Source organism: Rhipicephalus microplus, chromosome 3, assembly GCF_043290135.1.
Source record: "Rhipicephalus microplus isolate Deutch F79 chromosome 3, USDA_Rmic, whole genome shotgun sequence".
Taxonomy (NCBI): domain Eukaryota; kingdom Metazoa; phylum Arthropoda; class Arachnida; order Ixodida; family Ixodidae; genus Rhipicephalus; species Rhipicephalus microplus.
The window spans coordinates 246,951,169-246,976,922 of record NC_134702.1 but is presented as its reverse complement, the minus strand read 5'-3'; the positions used below and the strand labels follow the sequence as shown (position 1 = coordinate 246,976,922).

General features: G+C 48.4%; 1 protein-coding gene across 1 annotated transcript in view; it reads left to right on the top strand.

Annotated features, from left to right (window-relative positions):
• LOC119168750 (uncharacterized) overlaps positions 1 to 25,754 on the top strand; it is a 288,336-nt gene that overhangs the window by 113,013 nt on the left and 149,569 nt on the right. Inside the window, exon 14 of the mRNA XM_037420141.2 lies at positions 12,438 to 12,535. Coding sequence (XP_037276038.2) covers positions 12,438 to 12,535 — 98 coding nt within the window. The remainder of the gene's footprint in view (positions 1 to 12,437; positions 12,536 to 25,754) is intronic.

The window sequence follows — 25,754 nt, the reverse complement described above, 5'->3', positions numbered from 1 at the left end:
CACACTGCGCCGCCTGCTTACGTCGCCACCCATTCTTCGCCATTACTTTCCAAGTGCCACCACTGAAGTGCGCAAAGACGCCAGTGGCGTTGGTCTGAGAGCCGTACTCGCGCAATGAAAGCCCGGTATTCCAGCGTACGTCGTCGCATATGCAAGCGGCGCTCTCACGAAATCGGAGATGAACTACTCCGTAACTGAAAAAGAATGCCTCGCAATGGTTTGGGCGTCAAGCAAGTTTCGTCCTTACTTTTACGGACAGAGTTTCGACGTTGTGACAGACCACCACGCACTTTGTTGGTTGGCGTCGCTAAGAGATCCTTCTGGTCGCCTTGGACGTTGGGATCTTCATCTACAAGAATTCGACATTCGTGTCGTGTACAGCTCAGGATGAAAACACTCTGATGCGGACGCCCTCTCACGATCACCAGTGAGATCCAGCGAAGACCTGCATTCAGACGCCAACTTTCTCAAAGCTGCCATTTCCGTCTCAAGCATGTCGTCTTAACAGCGGAAAGACCCATGGATAAAATCTCTCCTCAACATTCTCTCCGACTCCTCAACGTCTGTGTACCCACGCGTTCTTCGCCGCCAAGCCACACATTTCGAGATACGGGATGCGCAACTATACCGCAGAAACTACCATGCGGATGGCCGTAAATGGCTCTTGGTTATACCACGCCACATGCGATGTGATGTCTGTGCGTAATTTCGCGCCGACCGACAACATGCTCACGCTGGTGTGTTAAAAACATATCACCGGATCCGCCAGCGCTACTACTGGCGAGGTATGCACACCTTTGTACAAAAATACATTGGGTTCTGTTCAATGTGCCAACGACGAAAGACAGTGGCCCATTCACCCGGATTATTACAGCCTCTACCGTATCCGGCGCGCCCTTGCGACCGCGTTGGAATCGATTTATATGGTCTCCTTCCATACACTGCCACTGAAAATCGATGGATAATTGTCGCGGTCGACCATCTGACGAGGTATGCTGAAACAGCTCCACTACCTACGGCTGGTGCACGTGACGTAGCCAAATTTGTCTTGCGACACTTTGTACTGCTGTATGGGGCACTACGTGAACTGCTGAGTGATCTAGGGCGTGTCTTTTTATCGGAAGTTGTACAACTCCTTTGGGCATGCCGCACGGTGCACCGCACCTTTACAGCCTACCACCCGCAGACCAATAGTCTAACGCTAAGAGACATGCTCGCCGTGTATGTCAATTACGACCAATCGAACTGGGATGTTATTCTTCCATTTGTGACTTATCCGTACAATACCGCGACGCAGTCAACCACAGGCTTCTCGCCTTTTGTTTATTTTATATGGGCGTGAGCCATGCTCCACCCTTGACACCATTTTGCCGTATCGTCCCGACATCTCAGAGTTCAACCTTCTCTCTGAAATTGTGCACCACGCTGAAGAGTGTCGTCAGTTGGCCCGATCCTTCCTCTCGGACAAGCAAGCACTCAAAAAAGACCATCACGACCGCGACCAGCAAGTCGAGACTTTTGCCTTGGGCTCGCTCGTCTGGCTCCGAATTCCCTTCTACTCCCAAGATCTGTCCTCTAAGTTTGGCCCCAAGTTTCACGGTCCTTATCGCGTGATCGAAAATTGATTTCATGTAACATATGTGATCTAGCCGGTCACGCCATCTACAGACAGGCGACGCCTTGGTCATGAGACTGTCCACGTGAGTCGTCTTAAGCCCTTTCACGACCCACTCCTACTCTAGTCACATTGACTTGCCAGGGTGGCTCGTCTTCGTCGCCGGGGTATTGTAGAGAGGAACAAGATTATGTGCCGCAGTGGGTCACGCCTCTAGCGAGAGGAGCCAAGCGCGAGCGTTTGCCCCGAGTGCTGTGATTCCTGGCACCGTTGCTGCCGCCCGCTTTCCGCACCAATAGACCTGCTCTGCAAGTACTACTTGCGCCAGTAAACCCCGTTTCAGAGGTGATAAAAAATGCCCTAAAAACCTCGCACTGTGCAAACTCTGGAGGGTCGTACAATTACTCCATTAGCAAACCAAATAGGCAGCCGATGAAACGGCGTCTTGACTTTTGGCAAACAAGAACACAGGTTGACACTGATCACAGAAAACGATGCCACCGTGTTCATGAAGGCTTCCGTCAAAACATCTTCAGCACACCCTGAAAATACAATGAAGGGACGTTCCGGAGGAGTTTTATGCAGGCCCTACGATGCAGTTTTGCCTCCTGAAGCTGCACTGTTCAGTTTTCTGGTCAAGGAATATTTGCCGTGGTAGCTAGACGAAGAGAAAAAGGGCGCCGCACAAGTGATGGGAAGCGACGACGCGAAGAACAGAACGTATCCACTGCATCCAAGATCTGCGTAGATAGTGACGTTGGTAATTATAAAGGCGGCGACGCAGGCAAACAGAGGCAAACTCATCTCGTTCAAAATTGTCATAACAACACCTCTCGTCTCGTTGACGCCGCTGACGGAACCTTGCCGTAGGGCCTGGAATTCTACAATAATAGAAAACAGGTCATGGGGGACGCCAGGCGTTGAAAGGCGCAGGCATTGCCCTTGGTGTGAGAGCATTAAGCGGAGCAGGCATTGTCGACCCAGGTTGCGGTGACAGCTGGGAAGGTGGCGCGAGAGCGGCAACCTGGGTGTAGGTGCGTGTGCATGTTATTGACCGCAGTTTTTCCCTGCGGAGGCTGTCTCCAGAAGGTGTGGTACGGAGCGATCGAGAGGATGACACCGCTTGTAATTGAAATTTTTCGCTGATAATAGAAGAGGTCAAAGCGCGTAGCTCGCTGTCGTTGGTTGCTCCCGGAGTAGGCACGTTAGGCTAAAAGCGAACAAGATGAAGATAATCGAGGCACTGGCACGTGCTGAGGATATCCATGACTGTGGAAGTATTATATGCTACCACCGCATTGAACGCCACCATGTCGATGTCCTTGAGTGGGTGATGAATGCGGTCATTTGCTGCCATCGATTCCTCGACTCGGCGGCAAAAGGCGAGGATGTCTTCAATATACATTGTTACGAGCTGCCACTCTAGCGTCGTCAGCGCGAAGTCGGCGATGGGAATGACAGCAGGTTAGTTCGTTCCGTACGCAAGTAGAGAGTGAAGAGATCAGATACGTGAGAAAACAAAACAAACTTTACTCTAGTGATATTGCAGCGCGCGGGATCTAGTACAACACTTCAATACAACTAACAAAATACATCAACACTTGATACAACTAAAAAAATACATATAAAGAACAATAAATCAGCTTACGAGAGAGAACTATTACAAACTACACAAACTAACAACAATATAACTACGGACAGAAAGTCCGAAGATATAAACAGGTGAAGGCATACATGTGATGACCGGCAGCGTTGCGTCGCCGACGATTGGATGCGAGAAGTCGAAGAGAGTTCTGGCACGACTGCGATGTCGGCGGTGTTGCAACGCTGGTGGCTCCGGGAGGCTAGTGTAATCCTTGTTCGGGGTACATCGCGGCCTTCCACGACCCTGCAGACGCCGTCGCAGTTACAAAGGAAACGTCGGCGGCGACGTTCGAAGAAGAGCACCCCATTTTGCACTTCTCGGCTCTCTCTCTTACGCGTGCCGTTCCCATGGTCAGTGGGGGAGTACGGCGCCCGTTAATTGCCGTGACGCGGGGTCACCAAAAATGGCCGTCCGTGACATTGCGCCCCACTTTCAGAATGTTATTCATAACATTTCCTCACACGGAGGGGAGTTTTTCGACAACAAGGAACAAAACACCACCAACAAGGGAGACAAGAGGACTGTTCCTCTCATACACAACTTAAATAGGCAGAGTGCATCGAAGTAACAACAAAAGGGAAAACACAATCGTTAGAGTACCAGCTTCAGTTACACGCAACAATATCAATGCGCTATACAAACAAGAAAAAAAATAGCCGTGTACGGCAGCCATCAATACAGAATATAGTGCACGAATGTATACTACAAAACAAAACGGAACAGGTGTGCTCCTCTACTGTAGCGAAATCCTTCAATGTGCATTACAACTTGTAAAAGCAACCAATGCACCACGCAAAAAAATAACTCAAAATACACTTCTTATACAATGAAATACGCACATACAAACAGAAAACAAACGACGAAAGGAATAAAAAAAATAACATGCTCCCCAGACCTCAAGAACTATATCCGGCTCAAGTAATCGGCTCTCACGTTTTCGCTCCCCTAATATGCGTAATGGTGAACTGGTTCTCTTGGAGTAGTAAACTCCATCGAAGTACTCGAGCGTTCAGCTGTTTTGCCTGTTGGATATAACTCAGAGGCTGGTGGTCTGTCTGGACACAAAAATGTACTCCATATAAGTACATGGAGAATTTCTGTATTCCCCATACCAACGCAAGACATTCGCGTTCGATGGTACTATAGGAAGCCTCCCGTGGAAGCAGCTTTTGGCTGGCATAAGTTGTGGGGTGGAGCTGGCCTTCGTGGGCCTGCATGAGCACGGCTCCGAGGCCTGTGTCCGATGCGTCCGTTCGAAGTACGAGTGGTTGGTGCAAATTTGGTAGCCGTAGTATCGGCTCCGTAGAGACATGTTGTTTGAGACTTCGAAAAGCCTCCTCGTGGGCTGCTGTCCCTCTCCTCGTATCTTTTCAGTAGGCTGGCGTGGAAGATTTTTCTGCCACCAGCCGTGTCTACCAAGTAGTCAGCTTCACCTTTCTTTTCCCGGACGTCAAAAGGGCCCTTCCATTGCAGCAACAGCTTGTTCGTGTCAGTGGGAAGTAAAATCAGTACCTTGTCTCTGGGGTTGTAATTCCTCTCCTTCGCCTTTCGATTGTACAGCTTCGTGTACCGTGCTCCGGCTTTTTCCAACTCCTCGTATTCCAGGCGGCACGCTTCCTCAAAACGGTTCCGAAGGTCGAAGACATGCTGGTACGTCGTCTTAGCTTCTTCAGTCAAGTCGGCGTTCGTCCACAGCTCCTTCAGTATTGCCAAGGGTGCCCTCACATGGCGGCCGTAGAGAAGCTCGAAGGGTGAAAACCCCATACTGGCCTGCGGAACCTCCCTATAGGCAAAGAGGAAAGGTGCCAGGTAGCGGTCCCAATCTCTCGGCTTTTCGGCGCACATGCGCTTCACCCTTAATTTTAAGGTGCGGTTGAATTTTTCACCAAGCCATTCGCCTTGGGGTGATATGGGGTGGTGTGGAGCTGGCGCATGGAAAGGAGCCGCGCTACTTCCTTCATCAGGTCCGATGTGAAGTTCGTGCCACGGTCGCTTAGTACCTCGCGGGGGACGCCAAATCAGGAGAACATCTCGACCAGGGCTTCGGCCACTCGCTCAGTTTCAATACTCGGGAGCGCCACTGCGTCTGGATACCGGGTGGCATAATCCATCAAAGTCAAAATGTATCGGTGCCCATGCTTTGAGGGTGGGTGAATCGGTCCCACTATATCGATCGCCACTCGCTCGAACGGGGTGTCGATTATGGGTTCCCTCCCCAATGAAACATGTGGTACATAGCGCTTTGACAAATGTCACATGAGGCGACGAACCATTTTACGTCAGCGATGATGCCTGGCCAAAAAAACTCCTCCGAGATCCGGTCCTTGGTTTTCTGCGTGCCCAAGTGTCCTGCCATTATACCATCATGGGCTGTTTTAAGCACACCTTCTCGGTGGCAGTGCGGAACGCCTAATTGGCGTACAAGCCGTCCGTTGGCCTCTGTGTACTGGCGGTACAGCAGTCCCTGTTCTTCTTTATACTCGACGCTTCCCTTCTCGATCCAACATGTTTGCTTCCTGCCAATCTTCTCAAAACACTGTTTGAGTGTCGCATCTCCCCTCTGCTCGCAGCCATAGTTATCTCCCGGCAATCCCACCATGGTCCCAGGCGTACGAAGCTTCGTAAATTTTTGCGGCTGTGCATGTGCTTGGGAACGGGTGATAGCTGCTGCTACAGCCTCTTCCCCTAACTCATTTGTCGTGACAGGTTTTTCAGTCTCTATTCTGGGATCATTAGGAGGTCTTACGCCATCGATATTGCCCAGAATGAGGTCATACAGTGGATCTTGCAGGCATGTAAGAGATTGCCAGTAAAGTAGGGGGTGTCAACCTCAATCCGTGCTTCGGGCAGCATCCTCGCTGTTCCGTCAAGCAAGTAGACGAGTCTGCTTGTACCTGTCAGCTCGTCTTCCTTCACCAACTTCCTCCGCACGATTACTGTGTTGCACCCCGTATCCCGCAACACTGATATGTCTGTACCTCGGAGGGTCCCTGTGGCCACTGGTATGTTCTCGGCCAGAATTTTCGGTGGTGTCATCCTTATGGCGTTGACGACGGGGACTTTTTCACCATTCCTAAGCTCGATATACCCGTCGCTTATGGGATCCTCACGCGTTTCTCTTGGTGCGTAGAGGCAGGACGCCTGGAATGAGTTATTTGCTCCTGACCGGCAGACGTTTGCCCTATGTCCTTTTTTCCCACACTTGAAGCAGACGATGGCTACATTAGCGGCAGGTCTGTTGCGACACAAGGGCGGCGGGTGATTCCCACGATTTCAAATATAGTACCGTGGTAGTGCTGAGTGGCTGTTGCCTCCTTTCTCGTATTCCCCTTCTCGTCCGTTATGGGACAATCTTTCTATGTTTTGGCTAGGCTTGCTCCACCCTGAGCTTCCAAAAACTGGTCTGCCAGCTCAAGCATGCCAGCTCAAGCATTCCGCCCTCCTTTTTTTCAAATATATAGCCAGGTTTGAACCACATCCATGCAAAAGCCTCTCTCTAATCAACAATGCGCGGAGGGACTCGAATTCTGCCTTAGTTTTAGACAGCTCAACCCATCTATCGAAGTAATGTCTTAAGCGAGCCGCGTACTGTGTTGCTGTTTCACCCCATACTGGCCTCCCCTTATTAAACTTGTCTCGAAACCCATCCGCCGTGAAGCGAAAGCGCTTCAGGAGGGCGGTTTTAACCTTGGTGTAGTCCGCTGCATCTGTAGGCGGTAGCCTGCCATAAACACTTAGCGCCTCTCCTGTAAGACATGTCGAAAGCGCCGTCGCCTATTGGCTTTCAGGCCACTTATGCCCTCTGGCGATGCTCTCAAACCGGCGTATAAACGCATCTAAGTCGTCCCTTCCTTCGTCAAAGGTGACGAGCAGTCTTGTGTGTATTCTCAAACTCGGCTCCTCCCCGGCATTGCCGTGCTAACTACTGGATCGGCTCACACTGCTACTCTCACTGAGGCGAATCTTTAATTGCAGAAACTGGACTTCCCGTTCTCCGGCTTCCCGTGCCGCTTCCCTTGCCGCTTCTCGTTCTTTCTCCCTTTCTTCACGTTCTCTATCCTTTTCTTCTCGGGCCAGTGCCCGCTTTTCTCTGGCTAACGCCTGCACCTGTTCCTGCTGCTCCTTAACCCATTGTCTCAGTTCGGCGCCCTCGAGGCCTAACTGTTTACCGTGCGCAATCCACTTATCAAACAAAATCCATACACTCCATACTGCAACTGTCACTATAATGCCACTATAAAAACAGCGCAATCATATGCAGGATGCAACCACTTCAACTGTGTGGCTCTATTACCATGCTGTCCGCACGGTTTTCGTTCACCCCTCACTGTCTTACTCTATACGGAACGTCCTTGTCGCGGACGCCAGTTTTGTTACAAGCTGCCACTCTAGCGTCGCCAGCGCGAAGTCGGCGACGGGAATGACAGAAGGTTAGTTCGTTCCGTACGCAAGTAGACAGTGAAAAGATCAGAGACGTCAGAAAGCAAAACAAACTTTACTCTTGTGATATTGCAGCACACGGGATCTAGTACAACACTTCAAAACAACTAACACAATACATCAACACTTGATACAACTAAAAATACATATAAAGAACAATAAATCAGCTTACGAGAAACCATTACAATCTACACAAACTAACAACAATAGAACTACGGAGGAGAAAGTTCGAATATATAAACAGGTGAAGGCCTACGTGTGATGACCGGTAGCGTTGCGTCCCCGACCATCGGATCCGAGAAGTCGAAGAGAGTTCTGGCACGACTGCGATGTTGGCAGTGTTGCAACGCTGGTGGCTCCGGGAGGCTAGTGCTTGCAGGTGACCTCGGGTAGGTTGAGCTAACTCGAGGCAAAGTCGCGATGTCTACGTTGCAGACGTTAATATCGCGTCAAAACTAGACGAACGGTAAGTTTAGGTGGCCAGCCGATACAGAGCCACACTAAAAACTTTTAGAAAAGATACTTGTTGATCTACTTCTAAACCGTGTTGGTCAGTGACTAGTCTGCCTAGCAGGGCAAAATCCTGCACTTAAATCCCCCTTGTGTCCCCTCGCTCACTTTCTTGGAGACAAGAGACCTCTATATGGGTCCAATCACGCGCGTTTCATTGATGGAAACTCCGCCCCAAAAATATATGGACCCCACCCCTTTTTAATTAGGAGAGGGCCCTCAACTAGCGAGAGTGACAACCTGTTGGGGTGTTGTCATACGACTTGGCCACCAGAGGTTTTCCCACGGTTTTCCCGTGGTAACAGTCAGACTGTTTGGCACTCAGCCGGTGCGTCTCGTAGTCTAATCCTTGTTCGGTGTACATCGCGGCCTTCCACGACCCTTCAGACGCCGCAGAAGTTACAAAGGATCAAACGTCGGCGGCGACGTTCGACGAAGAGCATCCCATTATGCACTTCTCGGCTCTCTTTCGTGCGCCCGCCGTTTCCACGCTCAGTGGGGGTGTATGGCAGCCGTTAATTGCCGTGACGCGGGGTTGCCGAAAATGGCCGTGACATACATATGTGACTCGCCAGAGAATGTCTTCAATACGTATATATTACTCGCCAGAGTGCTGAACATGGCCAGCAAGTTTCCTTTTGACAATGTCAGAACGGACAAAAGGGTTGTCAAAAATGTGGTGAAGGAGCTGCCTAAAGGTTCCCCATTTAGGGAAATTGACTTCAAGGTTGGAAAACCAAATCTTGGTGACCACTGTGAGATGGAACAGGACGCGAGACATTTTCGCAGAATTCTCCCAGGGGTTAAGCAAACTCACACAGTCTTATTCCTCCAACCATTCCTCAACGTCTTCCCCGCGAATACGCCGCGGACATTGGTGTATCCTTCTGAGGACAACGACGGTCCTAGACAGAATCCGCAAGAATGTAGGTGAGGTGAATGAACCCGCTTGGTTCGGTTCATGGTGGGACATGAGTGAGATATGGCTTTAAAGGTGACGACCAGAACGTAGCTCCAGGGATGCTGTTAAGTGAAAGCGGATGAGGCACCGGAGCGCAGGAAAAACATTGGAATCAGGAAGCACCTTCCATAACGTGTAAAGCATGGTTGAGTATCGAAGCCTATTCTTCTGTATTGACCGAGACAGATCCCCAGAACCCGAGCCTACGTGGTGATGATATGCATGATGTGCATATAACGATGAGAAAATGAAGCGCATGAATGACTATCACAGCATTTATATACAGATTACTCCAGCTATTTGGCCGACCAACCGATCAATCGACCGACCGACTCATTGACTGGCTTTGGAGTTATGCAGACATGTAGCGCTACTTGTCGAGGCAGTTTTGGGTAGTGCAAAAGGCCGACTTATTTGCACAGCTTGCTGCACACCCAGGTAAAATAAGCGCGGGAGAAACAAGGATTGAGCAGAATATTAGGTGTATTTATGCATGGTACACTAACAAAAAGAGATGCAAATTTCGCTTCGATACTCGGACACGTCACGAATCGCCATGACGTGCATGCTGGTTCTCTCGCCAGAAGGATGGCGAAAACGAGAGCAGACACAAGAGCTCCGCGCTCAACAAAAAAACACCTCAGTTGACAGACACCACTGTTGCGAGAACTGCCACGGACGTAAAGGGCTTCAGTTTTACCGATTTTCATAAATGTCGCGAAGCAGAATGGTGAAAGCACTGGATTCGGGCTGTTTTAAATTGTTCGGTAAGCTCTTCTTTGAGCAGTCTTGACGAAGAACTGTGGTAACTTTGCCTATGAAGCTCCAGAAAGTATTTGGTCTCGGCGCGTGCGATAATCATCGCACAAACCACAACCGCCGGGAATCGGAGGTAGCTGTCACCACGCAGCTTCGCACACCTGGGCTTAAAAGGCACGAAGTTTCAGGCGGTTTAGCTGGCAAATGTGAACAAGTACGGTATACAGATTAATCGCAAAGTAGGGTCGTGATCACAATCAGGTTTTTCTTACCATTGACCTCCGCGATTGCTGGTGGCCTCAGTTTTTGCTTTCGTTGTTAAGCGAAAAAGTGGACATGCATGCATTCTCATTTGCCGTATACAAAAAACCGAAGATAGCCGCCAACAGAATGTTGTAGCATGCGTAATAAAACAGTTCAATGCACGGTAAGCGATTGATGGATGGAGAATACAACAGCAAAGTAGAAAATCGCCGGAGCCATTCGTGCCTAACAAAGCGAGGGCGTACCATTAACGTAAGATACTTTGCTATTCGATGCACTTCATCGCTTTGGCGAGGAGTGTATGCCCAAATTTACGCATTTAGGGTCTTACAGGACGTACGTCAAAGCGCATGCTTAATATTCAATGTCCTGCTATGCTCGCTTGCACCTTAATTGCACGTTGTAGCTCGCCGAAATAACACGAACATCTTTCGTAGCGGTCCTCCAGTTCGCTTTGATACGCTTCCTACTTTCTCAAATGAGGTTGGATTGGCGGAAGCAGCTTGTAGGGTCCTTGATTTTTAACGAAACAGAAGGGCCTATGTAGGTGCCCTTGTTTGCGGAGGGCTCTTTGCACCACCCGGTTATGGTCAGTGCGGGGATGAGGGCACTGGTGGCGGCGTTTTTTGCAGTGGCGCTGGGCCGAGTCTGACATCTGTCATGGTGACTCACTCGCGCGCGTGCGCTTCTCTCGCGTTTGTTCAGTTTGTACCGCTTGCAGTTCCATCGCAAGTTTCAGTGACAGTAGTTATAGTAGATAAAGCAAGGACGATGGTCACATACCCCGCTGTTGTGGCCGCGTTTACGAAGAGTGCGCTGCATCTACACGAAGTAATTGCCACATTTATTTGTGCTCTTCCTGTGTTCACTTGTGCGTTCGTTCGTGCGTCTTTTTGTTTTGGTTAGCACTCTTTAGGTGCTGTGTTGGGACAGCTGTTTTTCCGTGCTCGTTCTGTCTATGCATGTTAATTTTTGCGTGCGTTGTGCTTGAAATGTGCACTCTAATTTCGAGCTGCTTTCCATTGTTCCTACCAGAGCGTTCAATGCCACTGTGTCGATGTTTTTGAATGGGTGACGAATGCGGTCATTTTCTGCCATTGATCCCTCGACTCAGTGGCAAAGGGCGAAGGTTGCTTCAATATACAAATTATGCGACTCGTCAGAGAGCTGGACCTGCTCAGCAAGCTTTCTTTTGGCGATTTCAGAACGAACAGAAGGGCTGCCAAAAATCTGGCGGAAGAGCTGCTTAAAGGCTTCGCAGTTAGATAAATCCAACGGTACAACTACAAGCAGCGTCATCTTCTCGATTGCTCCGTACTACACCTTCTGGAGACAGCCTCCGCAACATCATCAGGGAAAAGCTGCCATCAATGACATGCACATGCCTAGGTTGCCGCTCTCGCGCCACCTTCCCAGCTGTAACCGCAACGTGGGTTGACAGTGCCTGCTTCGCTCTATGCTCTCACATCAAGGGCAACGCCTGCGCCTTTAAACGCCTCGCGTCCACCACAACCTGTTTTCTATTATTGCGAAATCACAGGCCCACCACATTGTTGCTCCAGCAATCTTTCCTTCGCACTTTTGGCGAAACAGTGCACACTAAATAGAGAGTTTTAGTACTGCGTACGCTGCGTACGTAGCGGCGTTGCGTACATAAAAACGCCACGTTCTGCGTAGTGCGCATGCGCACACCGCAACGCGCACGTATCGCATCACGTACGCAGCCGCTACGTACGCACGCATGAGATGCGTGCGTGCGTACGTATGAGGTGATCGCGCTGCTCTCGAACAAGTTCGCGACAGCGCGAGACTTCGTTTTGCAAAATGGCGGCATCGAAGGCAAGCACCAACCGGCTCTGTGGCCTAAAATATGGCCATAATATGGCTATAACACTTGGATTGGCTCACGTTGGCTGTCAACAACACGTGCTTCTATTCTGATATACCAGATGGCGCATTACGCTTCACGCTCGTTACGTACGCGGCTACTACGGCGTACTAAAAGCCAATTAGTGGCAAACGACGCCACGCAACGCAAGGTGCTTGCGTGATGCGTACGTAGCACCGTTCTGCAGTACTAAAACTCTCTATTGCCTAACGACTTCAGCGAGAACACGTTTCGCTTTTGTGTTATACTGATTCCTAAAAACAGGGATGAAACACTTTTTTTCACATTTTTGTAACCTGAATTGCGCTGCATGACTGTAAACCTTCTAAAAAATGAGTGGCTGTTGCTTTTTCAGGGCGTGACGACTAAAACGGACCCGTACTCTATCATTTTTGCACGTGGAGAAGCGGTGGCAACAGCTAAATATAAAGGAATACAGAAGAAGGCGCAGTGGTAAGCTATACCAAAGAATTGATTGATACATATTAGTAGAGAGCTTTGCCAAAAATTCTTGCATTGGTCTATTTCCATAAAGCTGCAGGAGACAGGCAAACTTTGCGATTTAGTTTTAAACTATGATCGATGAATTTATTCAATACTCCATGCATCTTGGTTCTCCCTACATAACACCTGCCTGGTAGAACTACAACCCTTTGCGAATTTGTGTGCCAGCCTGTGGGGTACAGGAAAAAAATGTGCAAGATACTTTGAAGCATAGAGTTTCATAAAATAATACTTAGAGTGGAATCTGGCGCTAGTGCCTACTCAGGCTCTTTCAGTGGCGCTTGTACCCGCATGAGAATGATAAAAAGTACAGGCTTCGCATCTTCTTCAACTGAATCACGTTCTTGAGATTCACGACGCTTCTTTTCCGAGTGTTATATCAAAGTCATATCAATTGAAACTTGCTTCATTTTTGTGTACGCAAACTTTAGTGCAAACGGTTCTTGTGACTAGGCGGTAGAAGGGAAACCTCGACAAATTTAGCCACCAATGTATGCATTTCTCTGCCGTTTCATTCCAGATTTGGCATCAAGATTTAATGAATCATTTTTTAGAACATTTGAAAACAAAAATTATTGGTTTGCCCTCGAAAGTACGCAATATCAATTTATGGATACAACAGCACAGCATTAAGTGAGGAACACTTTCCGTTTCGTTTTCTGCGACGCCAGGTGCGTCTGTGCAGGTGGTCTGCCCCCAACGCACCTCTCATATTGTTGCAAAGTCGAATCAGAAGGGCGTGGCGGTGCGTCTCCTTCGCTTCGCCATCGTTTCGCGGTTGATTTCAACGAGTTTTGGAAAAACGCACTAACAACAAACGTTATCTTGGTGCAATATTCTCTACTGGCATGGGACGCTACATCTATGCACAGCGGTGAGGGGACGACGCTTCGCTGAAGCTGTCACTCACGACTTATACAGCTCCAGCGCTGCTGTAAATTGAGAGGCCTAGCAGTTTCTAGCTTTTTTGAACAACAAAGGCGCAAATTACGTCCTTTGCACTCTTCCCACTACCCACTCTACGCCAAGAACAAAACTGAAACGGCAGAAAAAGATCCGTAGACAGTTCACTGGCTAACGCAATTCTATTCGAAGCCTCTGCTTCGCATAATTCGCATGAGGGTACACGATCGCAGTGCCAGATTCTTCTATATGTAGTATTGTATAAAACTCCATGCTCTGATATAAATGATGGTGCGAGGTGAGTTAGTTTAAAGATGTTCTTCGATCCAAATATTGTGACAGGAATAGAAAACATAACCAAAACACGTTTCGTAGGCCGCCTGCCAAAGAGAAGCTGCTATACTAGGGAGACGGCACCATGGATTCTCAACAGCACAAGGCACTGCGTCTAAAACCAAATTTGAAACAAGTATGAAGACTGTTGAAGAACTTGCTTACACTTAGGTCGCATCAGATGAAGCCTAAGAAAATGCAAAGGCGCATTTTGTTTCAGATGGCGTTGGCGTAGTTGCTCGTAGTAGTCATCTAGATAACAGTGCAATCGACTTTACGCCTGGTTGAATACTTGTAAAGGAAGATTACGGGCAGTCCAACGTGACAAAGAAGGACTTCTTGTTGTCTTGCCCGGAGAACTGTACAACGACAAAGATGGAGATTAAGTTTTGAACACTTTTCAACGCAGTGGAAAGGCTTTTACAAGTACAATATTGAAAGTTTTGCAAAGCACGTGAGAAGTCACGAGTTATCTGCTTCCATGCAGCCAAAATACCATTCATTTGTGGCCAAAATAGACACACATGATGTTACTTTCATGACAATTGTGTCCGAGAATAAAACATGGCAGCTGGTTCGATCCACGTACTTCAACCAAAGTGACTATAAGCGAAACTAAACAACTAAACAGAAATAACGAATATTGTTTCAAACTAACATCAAATCACTACGTGCCTATTGAATAACCCATCAACATTTTTTAGTTTCTGCAGTGATGCTGAATAATTTCTAACTCTGTTCCTCATGTTACACTCATGCAGCATGTTTAGGAATGCTTCAAAAAGGACAATGACGAGCGCATTTCAATAAATGATTTGGGCTTTTCGACAGTGACATTTCTGTAAATCTTCTCTTTCTACTAAAACAATACGTTCATTGTGTCGGAAGAGCAAATTTTTATGCAAAAGGGAGGCATTTTGTACATAGTGCGAAGGTGGCTCTCAAGCTGAGCAAAACTTTTCTTTACAAGGTTGACGAGCGGGTGGACGATCAATCGGCTGGTAATTGTAGCTGCGTATTTGGTACGTCTATCATTTCCTCGCCATTGATGTTTCTTAGACAATAAGCAGTGCAATTTATTTATAAAGTCTTTAAGAAAAAGTGGGCCCGGACTCGATTTCACACATAAACTTTCAGACCGTCACCTATTGCGTTATTTAGATTAGAAACTACTGTTTCAACAAGACCACCTATGCCGGCCGTATGCAGCTGAGCTTCAAGCCGTGTCACTTCAAGCTTGTAAAAACGGCGTGGTCTCTCTGCCTAAGAATAGCACACACCACAAGCATTAGTCTCGAGACCAAGAAAAGCTGGCTTCACGGACTCAGTTCTTGTAAAGTATGTGAGTAGAATAATGAGAACATTTAAACCCTACAAAGATTTTAGAGTACAAAAGGAGATCGATGAGCGCAATCAGAATGTAGCTGTATTGCTCGACGTTTATTTTCTTTTCCCGATGTATTTAGAAAGTAGTGACCAAGGACCGAATTACCAAACCATTCTTTTGGCGGCGCATTTTTAGCCGAAAATTTTCTTATCTCGTGGGGGCAAGATTGCTCTACCATAAATTTTACTTACTCCCCGCACTTCTGACAAGCAAAGAAAGGAGTGTGTGACAATGATAACAAGGTAGCACGCAAAGCATCTAGCATCAAGAGTTTACGACGACAGCCAGTGGTTCTCTGTATCTCCGTCTCCTGTTCTGCGGGCGTCTGCTAAAGTGCTTACGCGCTGTCGCGTTAGAACAGACCTTGGAGTGTCTTGCGTTAAAGCCAAGCGCTCGTGTTTCATCAATCACCGTAGCTAGAAAATAGAAACGATGTTTTTAAGTCATACTTCAAGCATGCGCTATCTCGCCAAGTGAAATCAAACTGCACCAGGTGCCCCAAGTGAATGAGACCACGCAAATATTGATCCATGCGATAATTGGAGGTGTGATAGCGTTCTCAATTTTTCGCTCACGCATAAGAGTATATTTTTTTTGGTCACAAAGAACGATGTTGTTGCTGACCTCTAAACCGACGCTGGAATTTCAGAGAAACGAGCTCTTTAACACTATCGCATGAATGAAAAGTCGAGAACAATGCAAATAAAATCTATGAATGATAAAAAAAAACCTGGAGCAGAGTGGGCACTGAAACCAAGTGCCTGCGTTCAATGCCAAAATCAGGGTTGTTGAAGGCCGAGTGGGGTTCGAACCAGGATCGTTTGCCTGGCAAGTTGTTTTCCCACACGGCCACACCTCTGCTTGTGAAGAGAGTAAAAAAAAACTTCCTTCACTTGAAAATGCAGTAAAAGTAGCTTTCGGGCTTTACAAACACACGCATCCTGTATACAAGCTTCGCAATGCAACACGAATTATTGCAATATTAGTGTGTGGTACAAGCGTCCATTCCAAATGGGTGTCAGCATATGTGATTATCATATAAGCTCTGTGGTGAAAAGCCGGTACCCCACTGCGATAGGCACACACGGTACTGTGCCTATTCCCTTAAGGCGACGTATGGGGTGCATAGTAAATTCAAAAAAGTTTCATGCACAAAGTGTTTAAAGCACGCACTACAAACAGCATGTCACTATCGCGTTCAACTCCCAAAGGCGAACTTTCAGGGTACCATGATTCCAAAAAGACTAGACCCACACTATGTCGTGCAGCAACCTTCTTAATGTTGTGAGATAACTTAAGCGAAAATGATATCACTTGAGGTTTGGATCCCGACAGATTTTAAGCATCTGTTTCTATTTGTGTTCTATGTTTCATCTTCTGCATTAGTGACTTGGTGAGCGTGTTTATGACCAACGATGCGAAGCGTGCCACTGATAATCGGCTTATCTGATAAAAAAAATGCAGGTGGTGTGGACACGACTTGGTCAACGCATATTCTTAGAAAAGTGAAGCAATTCCTTTAACAATGTTGAAGTTGATTGATTTGTGGGGTTTAACGTCCCAAAACCACCATTTGATTATGAGAGACGCCGTAGTGGAGGGCTCCGGAAATTTTCACCACCTGGGGTTCTTTAACGTGCACCCAAATCTAGTACACGGGCCTACAACATTTCCGCCTCCATCGGAAATGCAGCCGCCGCAGCCGGGAATCGAACCCGCGACCTGCGGGTCAGCAGCCGAGTACCTTAGCCACTAGACCACCGCGGCGGGGCAACAATGTTGAAGTGTGCAGGATCATACGGCAACAATGCTTTCTTCAAACTAGGTTTGTAGTACCAACTAGAGTGGTCACGGTTACACAGTTGCTTGAGTTCTAAAAATTGTAGGTAGGTATCTGCGGGTACCTCTGTAGTAAATCTAAGTACGCCTAACTATTGTTTCGAAACAATAAACTCAGCATCACATTAACAACGATCAACGTGATTAAAGGCATTCTTGATAAACACACTTGACGAAGTGAGGCATCATTTTGAAATTTTTGTATGTTATCATTGGTGTATATTGCACCGCGTTCGTGAAAGAATTAAAAATTATCAATATATATATATATATATATATATATATATATATATATATATATATATATATATATTTATATATATATACATAAATACATTCATATATATATATATAATTTTCCCTGATGTCGAGAATTTCCTGATTTTTGTACCAAGTATTGCATCTTCTTATGTTTTTATATTCTGTTTTGTCACTGACATTTGCTACGCACTCCTAGTTGGGCCCGAACAGGGCCTGCAGTATTTGTAATTAAATAAATGAATATATATATATATATATATATATATATATATATTGTTACGCCTGAAGTAGGGGTACGGGGGTTTATTGAACGGAAGCTGGGATGGCGAGGCCGCACCGGATAAAACTGCCGAGAGATCTTCTTCTTCCCAAGTCCACACTTCTATTCCCTCTTATCAATCCGGCACATACACGTCGTAATATTTCCCCCTTCGCAGACGAAGCGCACCGCGCGTTTCATGCATCGTCCCGCAGTCTAAAAGCTTTGAGGCGAGCCACATGGGTAACCTCGGTCTTGGTTGATCGTCTCCCACTAGCTGTCAGTCGTGCTATTTTATAATCTACTGCACTGAGGCGCTCAAGGACAACGAATGGGCCAGTGTAGTGGGCGAGAAGTTTTGTGGACAAGCCACGCTTGCGGATAGGCTTCCACACCATTACAAGGTCTCCCGGTTCATATGTGACGTGGCGGTGCTTGCTGTCGTAGCGGAGCTTTGAGCGGTCTTGCGATGCTATAGTACGCAGGCGGGCAAGACGCCGAGTTTCTTCTGCAAGGCATAGTGTTTCAGCTAATGAAGGATCGTCATTGTCATAAAACGAAAAGATAGTGTCCAGGGTATAACGAGGGGGTCGAACGTAAAGAAGGAAGAAAGGGCTGTGGCCGGTGGTTTCGTGTTGGGCAGTGTTGAAGGCATACGTGATGAACGGTAAGACGTCGTCCCAGTTCTTGTGATTGGACGCCACGTACATTGAAAGCATATTCACCAGTGTCCGGTTCGTTCGTTCAGTAAGGCCATTCGTCTGTGGATGGTAAGGTGTCGAATGACGAAGTTCCGAGCCACACATACGGAGCAGTTCCTCAACAACGTCTGCCGTAAACTGACGGCCGCGGTCGCTTATTATGACGCGAGGAGGTCCGTGGCGCAGTATGATAGAGTGCAGGAGAAAGGAGGATACTTCGCCAGCAGTCGCAGATGGCAGGGCGGCCGTTTCGCAGTAGCGGGTCAGGTAATCGGCGCACACTACAATCCAACGGTTGCCTTTTGCCGAGCGTGGAAAAGGGCCCACGAGGTCAATGCCAACTTGCTCAAAGGGAGTGCTGGGAGGCGTCACAGGCTGTAGAAGTCCAGCCGGAGCAGTCGTGACTGATTTGTGCGTCTGGCATTGAGTGCAACTGGCCACGTACTGCTCAACTGACTGGCGCATGCGTGGCCAGTAAAATCGCTCCTGTGTACGAAGGAGTGTTCGCGTCATTCCCAGGTGACCCGAAGTTGCGTCGTCGTGCATGGCGCGCAGAATGGAGGAACGGAGTGTGTGCGGCACCACCAGCAAGAAGCGGGAACCCGTGGCCGAGAAGGTCCTCTTGTAAAGTAATCCTTCACGAACGCAAAAGCGTCCGGCCAAAGTGGACGCTCGTGCTTCAGCAAATAATGGCTCCAAGCTGACATCCTTCCGCTGTTCATTTTCAAAGGTGGTCTTGTCCGGGAATACTGGAGTCACTGACGCAATTAGGTGATCGAAATTGTCGGCATCACAAAGTGTTGTAGTAAGCGGCATCCGCGAGAGGCAGTCAGCGTCAGCGTGCTTCCTGCCACTCTTGTATGACACCGTGAAGTCATACTCTTGCAAGCGGAGGGCCCAGCGTGCCAGGCGGCCAGATGGGTCTCGGAGGCTTACAAGCCAGCACAAGGAATGATGGTCTGTGACGACTTGGAAGGGACGACCGTACAGGTATGAACGGAATCGCTGTACAGCGAAGACGAGTGCCAAACATTCTTGCTCAGTCACTGTGTAATTCCGTTCTGGTTTACTTAAAGTTCTGCTGGCATACGCAATGACATGTTCCTTTCCACTGTGTCGTTGTACTAGAACTGCACCTATGCCAATGCCACTGGCGTCAGTATGAACTTCGGTCGGCGCCGAAGGGTCGAAGTGCCGGAGAATGGGCTGCGATGTGAGTAAGAACTTGAGTTGGTTGAAAGACGTCTCACAGTCATGTGTCCATTCAAAGCTAGTACCTTGACGTAGCAGACTGGTCAAGGGGAAGGCAACGTCGGCGAATGCGGGAATAAATCGGCGAAAGTACGAGCACAGGCCTAGGAAGCTGCGAAGCTCTTTCGTTGAGCGAGGTGGTTTGCACGCTTTCACAGCTGCTGTCTTGCTCGGGTCAGGCCTGATCCCATCTTTGTTCACAAGGTGCCCAAGTACTAAGGTTTGTCGCTCGCCGAAATGACACTTCTTCGAATTAAGAACAAGGCCAGCGTTTCTAATGCATTCCAGAACAATGTCCACGCGTTCGTTGTGCTCACGAAATGTGCGCCCAAAGATCACGATGTCATCTAGGTAGCACATACAGACGTTCCATTTTAGGCCACGCAGAATGGTATCCATGAACCTTTCGAATGTGGCAGGAGCATTACATAATCCAAACGGCATCACGTTAAATTCATAAAGTCCGTCTGGAGTTATGAAAGCAGTCTTTTCCTTGTCCGCTGGATGCATGGGAATCTGCCAGTAGCCTGAACGTAAATCGATAGACGAGAAGTATGACGCCGAATGGAGACAGTCCAAGGCGTCATCAATTCGTGGAAGAGGATAAACATCTTTCTTCGTGATGGAGTTCAAACGGCGATAGTCGACACAAAATCTCCAGGTACCGTCTTTCTTTTTCACAAGGATCACAGGAGCTGCCCAAGGGCTCGATGATTCTTGAATGATGCCCTTTTGGAGCATTTCACGCACTTGATTGTCTATTATCTTGCGCTCGGACGGCGATACTCGGTACGGTTTTTGTCGGATTGGCTGTGCTGTTTCTGTATTTATCCTATGGCGTATACGAAATGGAGGAATGGAAGGCGTATGGTCACTCTGGGAGAAATCAAAAACTTGCAAGTACTTTAACAAAACGTCCACAAGCATTCTGCGCTTGTCGGCAGTCAGCGCCTTATCAACCATAGGTAAAACTTTCGAACTGTCTGAGCAGGCGGTCACTTGTTCATCCCGTCGAACGTCACTGAGGACAGCTACTGTTGTTGGCGAGTATTCTTTAAACGACGCTAGCTTAAGTCCTCCTGGTAGCAGCACCGGTTCGTTTGAATAATTCGTTGTCCAAAGGTCTGAACGACCTTCACTCACTGAAACTATGCTGTGGGGTACCAACGTGTTCTTCTTTATACAACTTAGATGGAAAGGCTCCACTAGCGCATCGAAACTGGTCTTATTGTCGTTAATATGCGAAGAAGCTACTGGAACGCGCACAGCACAGAAGGCCGGGATAACGGTATCTTCATAGACTCGGAGCGCACCGCTTTCCGTACCCGAATTCTCGATAAGTCCATGAGGAACAGCGTCACTTATGATAACTTCGCCATTTCGACAGTCTACAGTGGCTCCGCACATTCGCAAGAAATCTATGCCTAGAATGATGTCATGAGTGCTCCGCGGAAGAACCGTGAATTCTGTCACAAACACTTGATCACTCAGTAACACTGCCGCGGTACAAACACCAATCGGACACAACGAGTTGCCGCCCACGCCACAGAACGTTATCGCTTTCTCCAACAAAAAGGTCACCTTTCTTCCCAAACGAGCTTTGAACGCAGCACTCATGATCGACACGGCGGCTCCAGTATCCACCAAAGCCATCGTATGTACACCATCAACAAAAACTTGCACTTTGTTTTTGAACATAAGCACCGGTGGAGGTATCTCTTCTTGCAGCGAATCACCAGCGACCTCACCCCCAGCGGCCGCGCTGCCTAGTTTTCCGGAGGCGGCGAAGGGTAGCGGCGCCTAGGAGACGGCGACCGATTGGAGCGAGGGGCTGGCGGGGGTGTCAGACTGCGGTCAGAGGCTGGAGAACGGTTTCGCAGCGGCCTTGGTGTCTCGTAAGATGCGCTTCCAGGGAACGTTGGTGCTTGTGCAAAGTCGGACAGGTGGGATCTCGGTGGGCAGTCGTACCTCGGCGGCTGCCGGTAGTTACAGTACCTGGCAATGTGGCCTTCGACGCCACAGTTGTAGCAGATGGGTAGGGGTCGCTCGCCGAACCACTGCTGAGAGCGCTGGGCTGTGTAGGGTCGCCTAACCGAACGGGGTGGAGCAGATTGCTGAACGGGAGCTGCGCGCCTCTGTGGGGCGGGGCCGGGACGAAGACGTTGGTCATACCGCTGGTCAGACGCGAATGAGTCTCGGCGTGGCCACGAAGCCCTAGCTTCGCGAACGTCTGTCACACATACTGATGGTGGCAGAGGAGCGAACGGGGCCGGGTAGTAGGATGAACAGGTAGGCGTATGACGGATGGTGTCGTGGAACAGTGTGTCTTGTCGCTGTAGTTCTTCCCGCACTATTGTCCGGATAGTAGCGGCAAGGTCGGCGGGCGGGCTCACGTCGACGCTGGCGACCGTTGTTACATTTGCCAGCCTACCAAATTTCGGGGCAATACGACGGGTCTTTAGCTTCTCAAAAGTACGGCAGTGACGTTGGACGGCGGAGACGGAAGTGAGGTCTTCCCTGCCTATCAAAAAGTTGTAGACGTCCTCTGCTATACCCTTCAGAAGGTGGCCGACCATGTCCTCTTCAGTCATGTACGGGTCTATGATCTTGCAGAGCATCAGGACCTCCTCTATGTAGGTGGTACACGTTTCTCCAGGAGTCTGAGCTCTTTGAGCCAACGTGCGCTCCGCGCTCTTCTTTTTTGAATCAGAGTCGCCGAAGCATTTCTTGAGCTCTTCAGTGAAACGATCCCACGTTGTTAAGGAATCTTCGTGGTTTTCGTACCACATCAGAGCTGTTTCCGTGAGAAACAGCGCGACATTTCCCAGTTGGTCGGTGGCATCCCAGCAGTTGTACCGGCTCACCCTTTTGTACTGTGTCAGCCACGCATCCACATCTTCTCCGGCTCTTCCCGCGAACGGGCGGGGTTCCATATAGTGATATCGAGGTGCAGCTGGCACTGACCTTTGTGTGGTTGAGAAGGCGTGACCTTCGCTCTCGGCCATGGCAGTTGGTGTCGGTGGCAGACCGGCAATACGACGGCTCCGTCGAAGTTCGAACAGCTGTGGCTCCGTGGTTCGTCGACGTATACTGTACCCAGCACCTTCCACCACTCTGTTACGCCTGAAGTAGGGGTACGGGGGTTTATTGAACGGAAGCTGGGATGGCGAGGCCGCACCGGATAAAACTGCCGAGAGATCTTCTTCTTCCCAAGTCCACACTTCTATTCCCTCTTATCAATCCGGCACATACACGTCGTAATAATATATATCTATATATATATTGTCACTGGGTCATGACGTGGCTGAAGACAGGAGACTTTGTGTTGGAAATTAACTGTTTATTTGGGTGAACCTGTGCCCGGTGAAAGGAAAGTCCGATTACAGTAGCAGTCTTGGTTTAAGAGAATTTTATTTCAGGATATAACATACACAGCCTGTGTGCACACATAAAAATGCACAATGGTGAACAATACGTATGTACAATGCAAGCTGTTATATACAGCGAAAGAACTTATAGTGTATGCAGTGGCGTACAATGCAAAAATTGTTCAACAAAGACAAGACATTCTTGCCATCGAGATGATTAAACCTAAATGAACAGTAGGCTATATGAACAAACAAGGGGAGGTCATTCACAGTGAAGGGTGATGTTTTGCATTCACCTGTGAGGACAGCCCCACCGCGGTGGTCTAGTGGCTAAGGTACTCGGCTGCTGACCCGCAGGTCGCGGGTTCAAATCCCGGCTTCGGCGGCTGCATTTCCGATGGAGGCGGAAATGTTGTAGGCCCGTGTGCTCAGATTTGGGTGCACGTTAAAGAACCCCAGGTGGTCGAAATTTCTGGAGCCCTCCACGACGGCGTCTCTAATAATCATATGGTGGTTTTGGGACGTTAAACCCCACATATCATCATCATCATCACCTGTGAGGACAGTTTGCTCTCGCGCTCAAGAACAATACTGCACAAAAGGACATGTTTCTAAGGAAGAAAAGAAAAATACACACTGTAATGTCACAGTGGTACAAGCTCTAGCCCACCTCCTCAATAGGGGAGGAAAGGCATGGACACTCTGTTGTTTTTTACGATAATAAATCGCGTAGACCAACATCGGAGGAAAGCCTCCTCTCCCAGCGTGACTAGTTTTGTGTTAAGATGCATAAGCATTATGTTTCTTAGCCGATGTAGCAGGAGAAACATGGCTCTCTGGGGGCGTCCTCACAGACGGGCCAGTCCCCTTCGTTTCCATAGGACGAAGGCTCCGATAGCCATTAAGAACACGGCAAGGTTATCCCTGTGGCTTGACTTCCACTGCATACTTGTTTGAAACATTTTGGTAACCATGCGCCAAAAGGTGCGTGCTACTATACACTCATGGAAGACATGGTTCAGTGTTTCGACGCGACCGAATTGCGGGCATGTGGCGGAGGGCGCCACGCCCCACGCCGCAATGCGGTCGGCCGTTGGTAAAGCCTCCCATTCCCTAAGCCAGTTTAGGTCACGGACCTCGGAGGGGAGAGATGTATTTGTAAATGTCCAACGTCTTTTCGCCTTACATTTCCGGAGTTGTTCTTCAGATAGGCTTTTAAATCTATTAATTTACTCATGTTGGTGGGGGATATTTCTATAGGTTCTTGAACTGGAATATCTTTTCGACATTGTTGCAAAAATTTCATAACATGTGTGTAATACACCGGTGGCTGTTCGGCAGCTGGTCCCGTGTCTAACCGAAACCAAAAAATCTTCAAGATCCTAGCAGATACACTAGGAGTTGCCTGCCTCAATACGATGTGTTCTTTAAGAGTACCCAGGTGTTTTTGAGAGCCAACATGCGGCACATTACATCAAGGTTGGGTACACTGAGCCCTCCCCATTTTACTGGTAGGCGGATCAAGGCTCTGGTAACAGCTTCGGCGTGGCCATCCCAAAAAAAGGAGCCGCACGCAGTAGCCACTCTCAGCAAAACCCGTCGAGGTGGTCGAGAAATTCTGGCTTCATAAAAAAGTGGCGCTGTTATGCTGGATTTAATTAGATAAGCTCTTTCAGTAAAAGGTAGTTGGAACGTTCTGGCAACTTCGATGCGTCTGTCCACTTTGTGTTGGATTTCTTTCCACGTGGTGCGGGCTACCTCGCCAGTCGAGAGGAAAGTTACACCTAAGACTTTAACGCCTTGAACGATTTGGACGCCATGAGGGAACTCTTCAATGTGCATTCCAAAGCACAATGCCTTGCTTTTTCCGAGATTAAGACGTGCTCCCGAGAGATAAATATACGTGTGGAATATTCGCAGAAAGGCTCTGTAGCTATCTATGTTCCGAAGAAACAGCGAGATGTCATGGGCGTACGCCGCTACTTTCACTTCGCCCAAGCCTGGGAGAGGAAAACCGCGTATCGAAGTGCAGTTCTGGATTTGTTTCAATAATGGATCTATGCATAATACGAAGAGGATTGCGGAGAGAGGACAGCCTTGTCGAATGCCCCTACTCACTGCAATAGGTTCAGATGTATAGCCATTCACTACTAATGACGTTTCTAAGTCTGTGTAAAGTAAGCGGAGGCTGTCGGTTAAATGTGCTGGAAAGCCACAACACTCAAGCACAGCGAAGGGATAGTTCCAGTCTACGCGATCAAAAGTTTTTTCTTGATCCAAGGAAACAAAAATGCCAGATATTTGTGTTCTTGTACCGTACGTGAAAAGATCGCGAGTCAGCGCAAGCGAGGAATAGATCGTACGACCTGGGACACAGCAATTTTGTATGTCGCTTACTATTTCCGGTAAAACGGTAGTTATGCGGTTAGCAAGGATGGCTGTCAATATCTTATAATCCGAGTTAAGTAGGGGAATGGGCCTCGACGCCCTTGGATCGGACGGCTCTCCCTCGCTTTCAAGTAAAAGTATAACTCTGCTCTCTCGAAACGTATTTGGTCTGATCCCGTCCGCAAGAAGCCCATTTAGCATTGTCAAAAGGTGGACTTGTATTGTTTCAAGGAATGTTTTGTAGAAACTCAAAGGTATCCCGCCAGGGCCGGCGGCGGCGGTTGCGTTCATGTGCTGAAGCACAAAGCGTAATTCATCCAGCGTCACTGGGCAGCACAGACCATCGCGGAGCTCCTCCGGTACGCGGGAAATTCCCGCGCAAAACTCGTTAACTAAGGTGGTGTAGTTCACGTCGCTCACGTTCTCCGCCCCGAAAAGATTCGAAAAATGTGTTTTAAAGACCCTCATTATGCCTTCT